We start from the raw sequence: 10608 nt of genomic DNA, 5'->3' as shown, positions 1-10608 counted from the left end.
TGGAACGAGCTACCCCCCGAGATCCGGACGATTCCGGATCTCCTAACCTTCCGCCGCGCCCTCAAGACATGGCTTTTTCAGCAAGCGGGACTGACCTAGGGTGAATTTTAAATAGGGATAATTTTTAATGATTTTTAATAAGAGACACAGCTACAAATATTTGGTTTTAATTGGCTTTTATTGGGGAAATGTGCTATGTCGTTTTAATATGCTGTGAGCCGCCCTGAGTCCCGTGGGGAGAAGGGCGGCATATAAGTCAATGTATTAAATTAAATTAAATTAAATTAAATCAGTGCTGGACTAGAAAACCACCAAGGTCCCTTCCAGCTTCTATTCTATTCTATTCTATTCTATTCTATTCTATTCTATTCTATTCTATTCTATTCTATTCTATTCTATTATTTCTATTCTATTCCATTCCATTCTATTTTCCCCTCCCCAAACTGGAGGGTAAGCTATTATATATAAACGGGCAGCAGGGCACCGTCTTATTTGCACTGGAAATCTCTCTGTAATGATGACCCATCGGGTCAGATTGTCTAGTTATAACCTAATGGTCTATTTCCCCACAAGGTTTGTATGGCTACTTGACATTTGGCGCTGACGTCGCTGCTGACATCCTAATGTCCTACCCTGGAAATGATGTAGTGGTTATTGTAGCTCGGCTGTTATTTGGCATCTCCATTATCACCATCTACCCCATTGTCCTTTTTCTAGGAAGGTGAGAAGCAAAAATGATTCCTAAGCTTTTCAGGGGTGTTGGTCTGTTTCATAGGCACAAATGCTTAATATTTTATCAGCAACATATTAGTGACTTTAACTTGTGGACTTCAACTCCCAGAATTCTGGGAATTGAAGTCCACAGGTCTTCAAATGGCCACGGCTCAACACCCCGGATCTAAAGGGATAAATGGATTAATGTTTAAGGTGTGGGCAGATTCTTGAGTCATTCGATAAACGCCCCAATGTAACCGTTTAGGTCCGTCCTCCAAGATTTTTGCCTCGGCTCCAAGCAGGGCTGTATCCAGATGGAGAACAGTGAGAAGTGCATACGAATTCTGCTGACCACCGCCTGGGTAGTGGTCACCCTCATCATTGCCCTGTGTGTGCCTGACATCAGCGAGGTGGTCAGCGTCATTGGTGGCATTGGGGCTTTCTTCATCTTCATCTTTCCAGGTAGGTCAACATGTCTTTCCTCTCCTAGGAATTTGACTGCCTTCGGAAGGATGGAAGGCTGAATCAATCTTGAGCCGGTCAGGATCGAACTGGCATTGGGCAGAATTAGTCTGCAATACTGCATTCTACCCACTGCGCCACCACAGATCTTTAAGGAATTGTTTATGTTGAATGCTTCCTATTTTATTTCAGGGCTATGTTTGGTGTTTGCAATGGAGACGGAATCCTTCAGGCCAAGAACCAAGTATGTTTAGCATCCCCAGTCCCTCAACCAACTTTGGTGACAATAAGGAACGGACAGTTTAGTTGCTTTGAATTAATTGCTGGTTCCATTCCCCAATCATCTAACTTAGGCATCAAATATATTGAAGCCTTCCTGCGTTGCTGCAAAGCAGCTCCCTTAATGGGACCACATGCAAAATGTCTTCACGATTCTTCCTGCTGCATTTTACTGATGCAAAAGCGCAGTGACTATGCGCCTTTGCAAGCATCCGCTGAAAAGAATCTTAATAGCCAGAAAGACGTGATCAGCTGGCAACATTTTGCGAAGACACAAGAGAGGCTTATTGCCCCATTTTGCCAAAGGGACTAGGCCAGTGGTGGCGAACCTATGGCACGGGTGCCAGAGGTGGCACTCAGAGCCCTCTCTGTGGGCACGCGTGCCATCTCCCAGTCCTAGGCCTTCAGCTGGGTTTTATAAAACCTTTTCGCTTTAGGTGTCCGCCGCCGTGTGCAAAAAAAAAAAAAGTTCGATCAGTCAATTTCAATTTCTTGCAGGAAAAAAAAGATCTTGCAAAGTTGGAATTGATTGATTGAACTTTTTAGTCCCACCCAGTCTGCCGTTACCACCGCAGCCATGCCCACCCGGCACTCGATGATGCATAAGTGGGTTTTGGTTTGCAGTTTGGGCACTCAGTCTCTAAAAGGTTCGCCATCACTGGACTTGGCCAAGTAGCAACCAATTTTAATAGGGTAGAAATAATTTTTTTTTTAAATGAAGATTCGGGTATTTCTATAAAACCTGGATCTTCATCCGGGTTTTATAGAAGATAGGCATAGCATGGATTCTTTTCCCACTTACTCGCAGGTCCTGCCTAATTACCTGGGGGATCATCACTGTCCTTTGTGGAGCTTTCGTCTTTGGGCAAAGCACAGCATCGGCCATCATGGCACTATTGCACAAACTCTAGCCGAAGTCATCAGCAAAGGTGATGTTGCATCCACGAAACACTCACAGCTGGACTATTGGGAGGCGATGCTCAGCGCCCTTGACAGATGCAGTAAAATCTCAGTTTAGCAGACTTAATTTTAGCAGACTTTGAAGGCAAAGGGTTTCAAAGAATTGCAGCACCGGCATTTAACAAGCCAAAGTCTGCCTGCATTGCAAATAATCCAGACAATTGATGCTATTTCCTCTGCCTCCCAATGCAGTGATTCACACTGTAAAATTACACCAGTTGCACACAATACGTGTTGCCACGGTTACTACGGTGAATATAGTAAACAGAGCGTTACTTGTACTGTAATGCTTTTTCTGTATTATCACTGTCTTAGGGAAAGGAATTTACCGAGTAATTTGACTCTAAAATGATGTAACTTCTAGACCAATATTAAATTGAGTACAAGTGTAAAATAGATAGATCATAACAATTATTTTCACTGGTGTTAGTCCTATCTCTTATTGGATGGAACTGTTTTTAAATATTCTTGTGAAATATTCTTGTGGATCCTGGGCAGGCTTTATTGCACATTACATACAGTCTTCAACTAATGACAATTTGCTTAATGAGGGTTTCAATTAATAACCGCCTCCTAAAAAGTCAGTTCTGACTAAATTCCAAATTATGATTGTTGCCCCACCTCTGTAGTGACATGAACGCAATTTGGGTGGCTCACATTTATGACGGATTGCAGCATCCCACGTGCAGTGGTGGGATTCAAATAGGTGAACATCTGGTTCTCTGTGTGGATGCCGCTTCCAGAAGTCCTATTCTATTCTATTCTATTCTATTCTATTCTATTCTATTCTATTCTATTTTATATTCTATATTCTATATTCTATATTCTATATTCTATATTCTATATTCTATATTCTATATTCTATTCTTGATTTGCTTAATAACAGTGGCAAAAAAGGTCATCAAATGGGGCAAAACTCCAATTTTGGGCTCAACTGCAATTGTAAGTCGATATTTCAGAGTGACAAGACAGTCTAATTACCTGAAATCCACCTGCTCTTTGCATCTTTGCTTATCGGAGACAATTGGACAAGCACAGATGTTATCAGGATGGCTTTACACTGAGTATGAACTCTCCCCCGTGAATCAGAATGGTAGAATCCATAGCGCAAACCAAGTCTAAGAGCCGCATTCATGCTCGCTGGGGAATTCTGGGAGTTGAAGTCCATGCATCTGAAAGCTGCCCAGGTTGAGAAGCAGGGGTCTTACCAGGAGAGACGGCGAGGAAACGAAGGCGAACCCAAAGGTCTCTTTTAATCTTTTTCATTTTTATTTGGTTACTTGTACTTAGTCATCAATTGTACACAACGGCACGTATTTATATTCTTAAAACTGCCTATATGTTTGCTAACACTGACACCGTGCCGTCCGTGCTAAACTGGAGCGCTACATCGTTTTATTTCTAAAACAGTACACATCAGCTATCAAAGGTTACAGTCAAAATGAAGAATACATGAGCCACATTTCCCGGAGAAAGAGGTGAGGAGGTGGGTAGGGGGAAAGGGGGGGGCTCCCTTGTTCTAGGAAATCGTGCCTGCTTCAGTCTCGTTAGAAACAACCGTTTTCGGTTTGGAGAAGAAAATTCGCATGATTTGGTAAAGTAACACAGTGCTACTTTTTCTACAGTGCGGGGGGAAAGATCAGTCTAAATACATCAAGGCTTATTTTGATTGACTCATGCAACGGTGGTAAAATGAGAGAACTCAACGGTCAGGTAAGGCGAGAATAAGGCAAGATGGGTGGCGTGTTTCTCCAAGGGTCTCGTGCAGCTCTTATCACTAATTTTTTTAAAACAAAACAAAACTTGGAAACAGTTCTGAATAATTCAGATTCTGCAGGAATGCTCAGTGCCAACCTGTTGGAATAAGTGGTTGGGTGGACAAGGAGAAGACGATGTCTGTGGAGATACTCAATCACCCGGGTCAGTTGGTTGAGAGCGGAGCAGAATCGGGATGGCCAGGATTGCCACTCAGGTGTTTTGGTGGTTAGCAGTGTGGCACTGGACCTGACACAGCCAGTTCTACATTGACCAGCACACCCCTGGGTGTGCATTTCGAAAAGGCTACTTCCCCACCCACTTTTGTTCTGTTCTGCTCACTCCTTGCCTCAACTCCATTTTCCAAGCATAGGGCCTACCAGAAAGCTTATAATTTGAAATGTAGGCTACGGGTGTTTTGATGCTAACCACCCTAAAAAACAAAATGGTAAGAGCTATTTCTTTATCTCATAAGACTCTGGAAGTTTTCTAGAAGTGGATGGTTGAATGAGGATCTCTGGTAGAGTTTTACCCACAATCCAGCCACTATTTCTCTCTAAGTCATAGAAGTTGAGAGAGAGCAAGGCATCTATCACAGCCCAGACCAGGGGGAGGCAACCTTGGCTCTTTTATGACTCATGGAGTTCAACTCCCAGAATTCCTGAACCGGTCAAAGCAGACCATCACGACCCATCTAATCGGAAGAAAAGCCTTCCTTGATGAAAATCTGGATTGGAAGAACTCATCTAAATCCATCCATACATTCTCAGCAGGGCTCCATTAAAGCTTGCAAGCAAGCCCTCCTCTCTGGCGGTTACTAGACCAGAATTTGTTAGAGGTTTTGGGTTACAGCTTAGGGGAGAAAAAAATGGTTTGCTGGCCAAGGGCTGGTTGGAAGATTGACTTCTTGTTGTTCCTTCCTTCCCTTCAAAGAGCCAACAAATCTCATTTCTAGACAGAAATGCATTGGAAGGGAGGGAGGGAGAAGAGACGACACTGGTAACGAAGTTATTAGAAAAGGTAAGAGTGTGCTTCTCTGACGAAGAGAGGAAAGGACGTTGGCACCCGCCAGGCAAGGAGAAGGGGACCCATCTGAACTTCCCTTTGGGACACGGTCTTCTCCAGTTCAGTCCCGGTTGAGGGTGCACCAGGCAGCTACAATGAAAAAAAAGAGTAGGGAGTCATATATATATATATATTGCCTGCCTTTGCTGCCCCTCCTGTCCACCCTTAGTTAGAAGGAGAGCCTCTTTCATTTCAATTAAATATATTTCTTGTCTTGTTCCTTCCCTCCATGGCCCGTAAAGGTCTGCAAGCAAGACTGGCTTCACGCAGCATCTAAATCCAGGTTAACAAAATAACCATTCCCATGGTTACGTTACTTGGAATGTCTATTCAAGACAGGTCCTTCCACGACAATTTCCTTCACACAACCTGTTAAACAGTGACAGGGCCCCCTTTGAGCCATGAACTGTCGGGTTCCATTTCAACCCGTTTCAGCATGTTGTGGGAACTCAGCTAGTAAAGCTGACTCAGCCCACTTGGCCTTCAGAAATTCAACGCAATCTCGCACAGTGAACAAATCACATCCACTTTGAGTTGGTATTATATGCCGTGGCTTCAGTAAAACCAAGGTTGCTAGGTACGCAGAAGCTAAGCAGCATCAGCCATGGATAGTAATAGGATGGGAGACCACCAGGAAAAGCCAGTGTTGTATCTATAATGGGAAACTGAACAGTCACCCTGGAAGAAGGCAATACCAGACCACTTTCTGTTCCATTGCCAAGAAAACTAGGGATGTGTCAGGATTCAAGCTAGTTTCCAAGGAAACATTTATTTTTATCCAAATACTCAGACATGCAAGCCCTGTCTCCACACCAAGGCCACACTAGAACTTAGTGTTGTCACGATCTTAGGGTTCAGACCTGGCACCGACACGCTGGAAACTCCTTCTGGCTGATTCAGCGTATCCACTTTTACATGCTGGAAGCTTTTACAGACAGGACTCTGGAGGTGTCTGTGGAGGTAACAGAGTCACAGAGTTGGAAGGGATCTTGTAGGTCATCTATTCCAACCCCCCCACCCAAGCAGGAGAGCCTACATCATTTCTGACAGATAGCAGTCCAGTCTCTTCTTGAAAGGTTCCAGTGGTGAAGCTCCCACAACTTCTGAAGGCAAGCTGTTCCACTGATTAATTGTTCTCCCAATTAATCAAGAGATTTCTCCTTATTTCCAGGTTGAATCTCTCCTTGATCAGTTTCCATCCGTTATTCCTTGTCTGGCCTTCAGGTTCTTTGGAAAATAGGTTGACCCCCCCCCTCTTCTCTGTGGCAGCCCCTCAAATACTGGAACCCTGCTATCATGTCTCCCCTGGTCCTCCTCTCCACTAGACTAGCTATGCCCAGTTCCTGCAACCGTTCTTCATATGTTTTAGCCTCCGGTCCCCTCATCATCTTTGTTGCTCTTCTCTGCACTTTTTCTAGACTCTCAACCTCTTTTTTTATAAGGAAAGGAGAAGGATGGAGAAGAACCTCAGCTGGTTTCTTGACTCAGAACATGGGCGGCTTGAATAGAAGGGACTGGAAAAACAGAAAATAGATCGAGACAGCAGTTACGTTTTTCAGTTTACCTTTTCCAGTCTTCCTCATTCTCCCAGAACTCGTAAACAATGAAAGTGACCCCATCAGGAAGCCTGACTGCGGTGACGCTGCAACGGAGGAAACACAATGGGGTCAATAATTAAAAGCAGGGGAAACCATCTGTTAAAAAAAAACCCCACCACATCTTGATGATTCATCAACCCAAACTTAATGAAACAGATGTGAATGTACAAAACAGCATAAGTTGCAGTCTTCTCTCTCCCCTTCCCCCCCCCCCACAAGCCGAGGAAACTTGTGTGAATGCAGTTGCCCGCGCCATCATCATCATCATCATCATCATCATCATCATCATCATCATCATCATCATCATCATCATCATCAAGTTGGAAGGGACCTTGGAGGTCATCTAGTCCAACCCCCTCCTCAGGCAGGAAACCCTATACCATTTCGGACAAAGGGCTGTCCAGTTTCTTCTTAAAAACTTCCAGTGTTGGAGCATTCACTGCTTCTGGAGGCAGGTTGTTCCACTGGTTAATTGTTCTAACTGTCAGGAAGTTTCTCCTTACTTCTAGGTTGCTTCTCTCCTTGATTAGTTTCCATCCATTGCTTCTTTTCCTGCCTTCAGGCGCTTTGGAGAATAGCTTGACTCCCTCTTCTTTGGGGCAGCCCCTGAAATATTGGAACACTGCTATCCTGTCCCCCCTCGTCCTTCTCTTCGTTAGACTAGACATACCCAATTCCAGCATCCTTTCCTTATACGTTTTAGCCTCCAGTCCCCTAATCATCTTTGTTGCTCTTCAAGAAGCGGCTTCCTCTATCATGTTCAATACTACAGATAGTCCTCAATTGGCAACAGTTCACTTAGTGAACCGAACAGAACGTGCTGCGTCACCAGTTCCTGCAGAGGTCAAGTCCTACTTACTGGAAGCAGTCCTGTTCTCCGGCCACAGTCTTCAAGTACTGCTTAAGGGAGGCACAGAATTCTCCCAGGTGCTTCTGAGAAACTGTCATTTCACTCCGTACCAAGAGAAGATACTGAAATAACAGATAGAGATCACAGAAACAAAGAGGAAAAGAATTAAAATGCCGTGGAAATGGCACTATTTCTTAAATCTTTGCCTCCTCTATCCAGAAAGTCTCTAATTTTTCCCGCCCTAAACTTATTCTCCACATTTTGATCATATAGCCACGAGGATGTTGTAATGGTTGTAAGTGTGAAAAATGGTCATAAGTCACCGTTTTCAGTGCTATTGTAAGTTTGAATGGTCACTAAACGAACTGTTGTAAGTCAAGGACTACCTGTACATTGGTGATTGAATTGAGGAGCAGTTGGAGAGAATAAAAGCAATCTGGCCAAGTCTGTTTTTATATTTCAGTTGTGAATAACAACAACAACAGAGTTGGAAGGGACCTTGGAGGTCTTCTAGTCCAACCCCCTGCTCGGGCAGGAAACCCTACACCATTTCAGACAAATGTCTGTCCAGTCTCTTCTTAAAAACTTCTATTGTTGGAGCATTCACAACTTCTGGAGGCAGGTTGTTCCACTGGTTAATTGTCTTCACTGTCTGGAGGTTTCTCCTTAGTTCTAGGTTGCTTCTCTCCTTCTCTGCTTCTCTCCTTAATCATAAGCAACTACATTTGTTTAGAAAAGCAATCTTTCCACAGTTAACTTTGCTCATATCTCAAAGCTGGTCACCCATAGAAATAAACATTTTTATTTTTATTTTTTGTAGACCAGAATAGTTCCAGAATGAGGCCAGCCTTTGGATAACTGTAGATTTTGATCTGGTGAATGCAGAAACTCACTGGTTGGTTTCGGCTTCTAATAGCTCAGCTAGAATCTATTCCCAATTATTAGTTTCCCTTTGTCAATAAAGTTAATGGCTTATTGATTTCCAAGGAGGAAACTGGTTGCATGAGATCCTTATGAGATTCCACTAAATGCTTCATTTTCTTCTTCTAGGTGTGCAGAAATTATACTTGCTACTCTGGTTATATTTTGCTGGGTGGAACATGATATTAGTCCCAAAGGCCATATTCTTTTTATTTTTATCTGCTTCTATTACTCTATGCCAGTTTTTTCCCCCTTCGGCTGAGTCCTCTTTTTTTTTTTAATTAAAGCTTTAGAGTGCTTTGTTTTTTTAAAAAGTTCTCTCTTTTTTCCCAAGGAAGAAACAGGATTTTTCAATCCATTTGAGTTTTTTGGCTCTTCTCTTGGGATGGTGTTGTATACAGGTACTCCTTGTGTTACAACAGTTTGTTTAGTGACTGTTCCAAGTTACAAGTATTCCAAGGGTGGCCTTGCCAAAGCCTTATAAAGTGGTAGTAACACTTCTCATGATCTAGATTCTACCTCTCTGTTAATGCAGCCTAGGATTGCATTGGCTTTTTGGGCAGCTGTGGCCCAGAACAGCGTGCCAAAGCTTAAATCCCTTTATTTACCGATGGGCTTATTGTCTCTGGATCCAAAACAACCAATTGCCTGGGCACCTGATCATTGACCTGACACTAAACACAACAGCATTCAGTGACCAACAACCCTGGTCTTTCACGCATGGAAAGCTCAGTGCTAACTGTCCTCTGAAAGGGAAGGGGCACCCACAGAAAAGAGAACCCCTGAATAGCAGCACGCTCTCTCTCAATCCCAATATCCCCATATGAGATGAAACAAAAAAAAAATGACGCTCACCGCACACGCCGTGTTTTCGCTGTCTGACAGCCGTTGATGCAGGTCAAACCAAAGAGTCTGTTGGGGAGAAAATTATTAGTAATATTTTTATGGAAATCAAACCCAGCAGGGAGGTAAGACACAAAAGAAAGAATGAAAGCAGCTGGCTGGTAACTTCTCCCACGAAAACTTGAGATGTTAATCAGTGATGAAAGGCTTTGGATCTAATCTATATGATTGGCAGTAGACCAGCAAGAATTTCTGTCTAATCTCCCCGTTGCTAAAAACGAACAGTCACCTTGGCTGAACTTCTGATGGAGAAGCAAGCTTTTTCCCTTTTCCCTTGGGAAAACGCAACCGTCTGCAACAAGGAGTCTATGAACCTACAGACTATACAATCTTAGGTGGAGATATTTGCCTGGGGAAATTTTTCTCCATGATCCTCTGTTACCAAACTGGTCAGAATAATAGAATGTAACAGAGTTGGAAGGGATCTTGGAGGTCTTCCAGTCCAACCCTCTGATTAAACAGGAGGCTTTATACCATTTTAGACAAATGATTGTCCAATCTCTTCTTAAAAACCTCCAGCGATGGAGCACCCACAACTTCTGGAGGCAAGATGTTCCCCTGATTGATTGTTCGAACTGTTAGGAAATTCCTCCTTAGTTCTAGGTTGCTTCTCTCCTTGATTAGTTTCCATCCGTTGCTTCTTGTCCTGCCCTCCAGTGCTTTGGAGAATAGGCTCCTTCAGGTTTTCCAATGGTGCACTCATCCCACCACTACAACTGAGGCCATCAACCTTGTCAAGATAGTGCTGTTTTTTGTCTACCTCACTTGTTACAAATGGGGAGGAATTGCTTTGACTCTTCCCACAGATACCTTTCGTTATCAAAATGCTTCAAGTGGTCACGCTTTATGGATCCTCAGAACTATGACATTCCTCCTCTTCATCTAATTCCACTCTTTTAACTTCTGCCAGGAATGGATATTGTCTTCCAACAGAGGGCAAAGGTCACCTTGCAGTTATTTCAAAAATAATTCTTAGAAATGTAAAGTCGAAAGCCCACAAAATGTTGGCTAGTTTTCGTACTTTTTTTTAAAAAAAAAACACAACCTCTGTTACCTTGACAACTACTTTCCAAAAATAAAGTAAGAATAATCATTGTTTTA

At 43.2% G+C, this 10608-nt stretch overlaps 2 protein-coding genes across 2 annotated transcripts in view; one reads left to right on the top strand and one right to left on the bottom strand.

Moving 5' to 3' along the window:
• Window positions 1–2366, top strand: part of SLC38A8 (solute carrier family 38 member 8) — a 9853-nt gene extending 7487 nt beyond the window's left edge. Inside the window, exons 7-10 of the mRNA XM_015822938.1 lie at window positions 574–721; window positions 980–1176; window positions 1369–1420; window positions 2264–2366. Coding sequence (XP_015678424.1) covers window positions 574–721; window positions 980–1176; window positions 1369–1420; window positions 2264–2366 — 500 coding nt within the window. The remainder of the gene's footprint in view (window positions 1–573; window positions 722–979; window positions 1177–1368; window positions 1421–2263) is intronic.
• Window positions 2367–5296: 2930 nt separating this feature from the next.
• Window positions 5297–10608, bottom strand: part of NECAB2 (N-terminal EF-hand calcium binding protein 2) — a 42280-nt gene continuing 36968 nt past the window's right edge. Inside the window, exons 8-12 of the mRNA XM_015822937.1 lie at window positions 9463–9516; window positions 7693–7805; window positions 6800–6877; window positions 6096–6187; window positions 5297–5325 (exon numbers count right to left, since the gene is read on the bottom strand). Coding sequence (XP_015678423.1) covers window positions 5297–5325; window positions 6096–6187; window positions 6800–6877; window positions 7693–7805; window positions 9463–9516 — 366 coding nt within the window. The remainder of the gene's footprint in view (window positions 5326–6095; window positions 6188–6799; window positions 6878–7692; window positions 7806–9462; window positions 9517–10608) is intronic.

This window comes from Protobothrops mucrosquamatus, unplaced genomic scaffold (genome assembly GCF_001527695.2).
Source record: "Protobothrops mucrosquamatus isolate PMUCROS unplaced genomic scaffold, P.Mucros_1.0 scaffold1729, whole genome shotgun sequence".
NCBI lineage: Eukaryota > Metazoa > Chordata > Lepidosauria > Squamata > Viperidae > Protobothrops > Protobothrops mucrosquamatus.
This window is presented reverse-complemented; position numbering and strand designations above follow the sequence as displayed.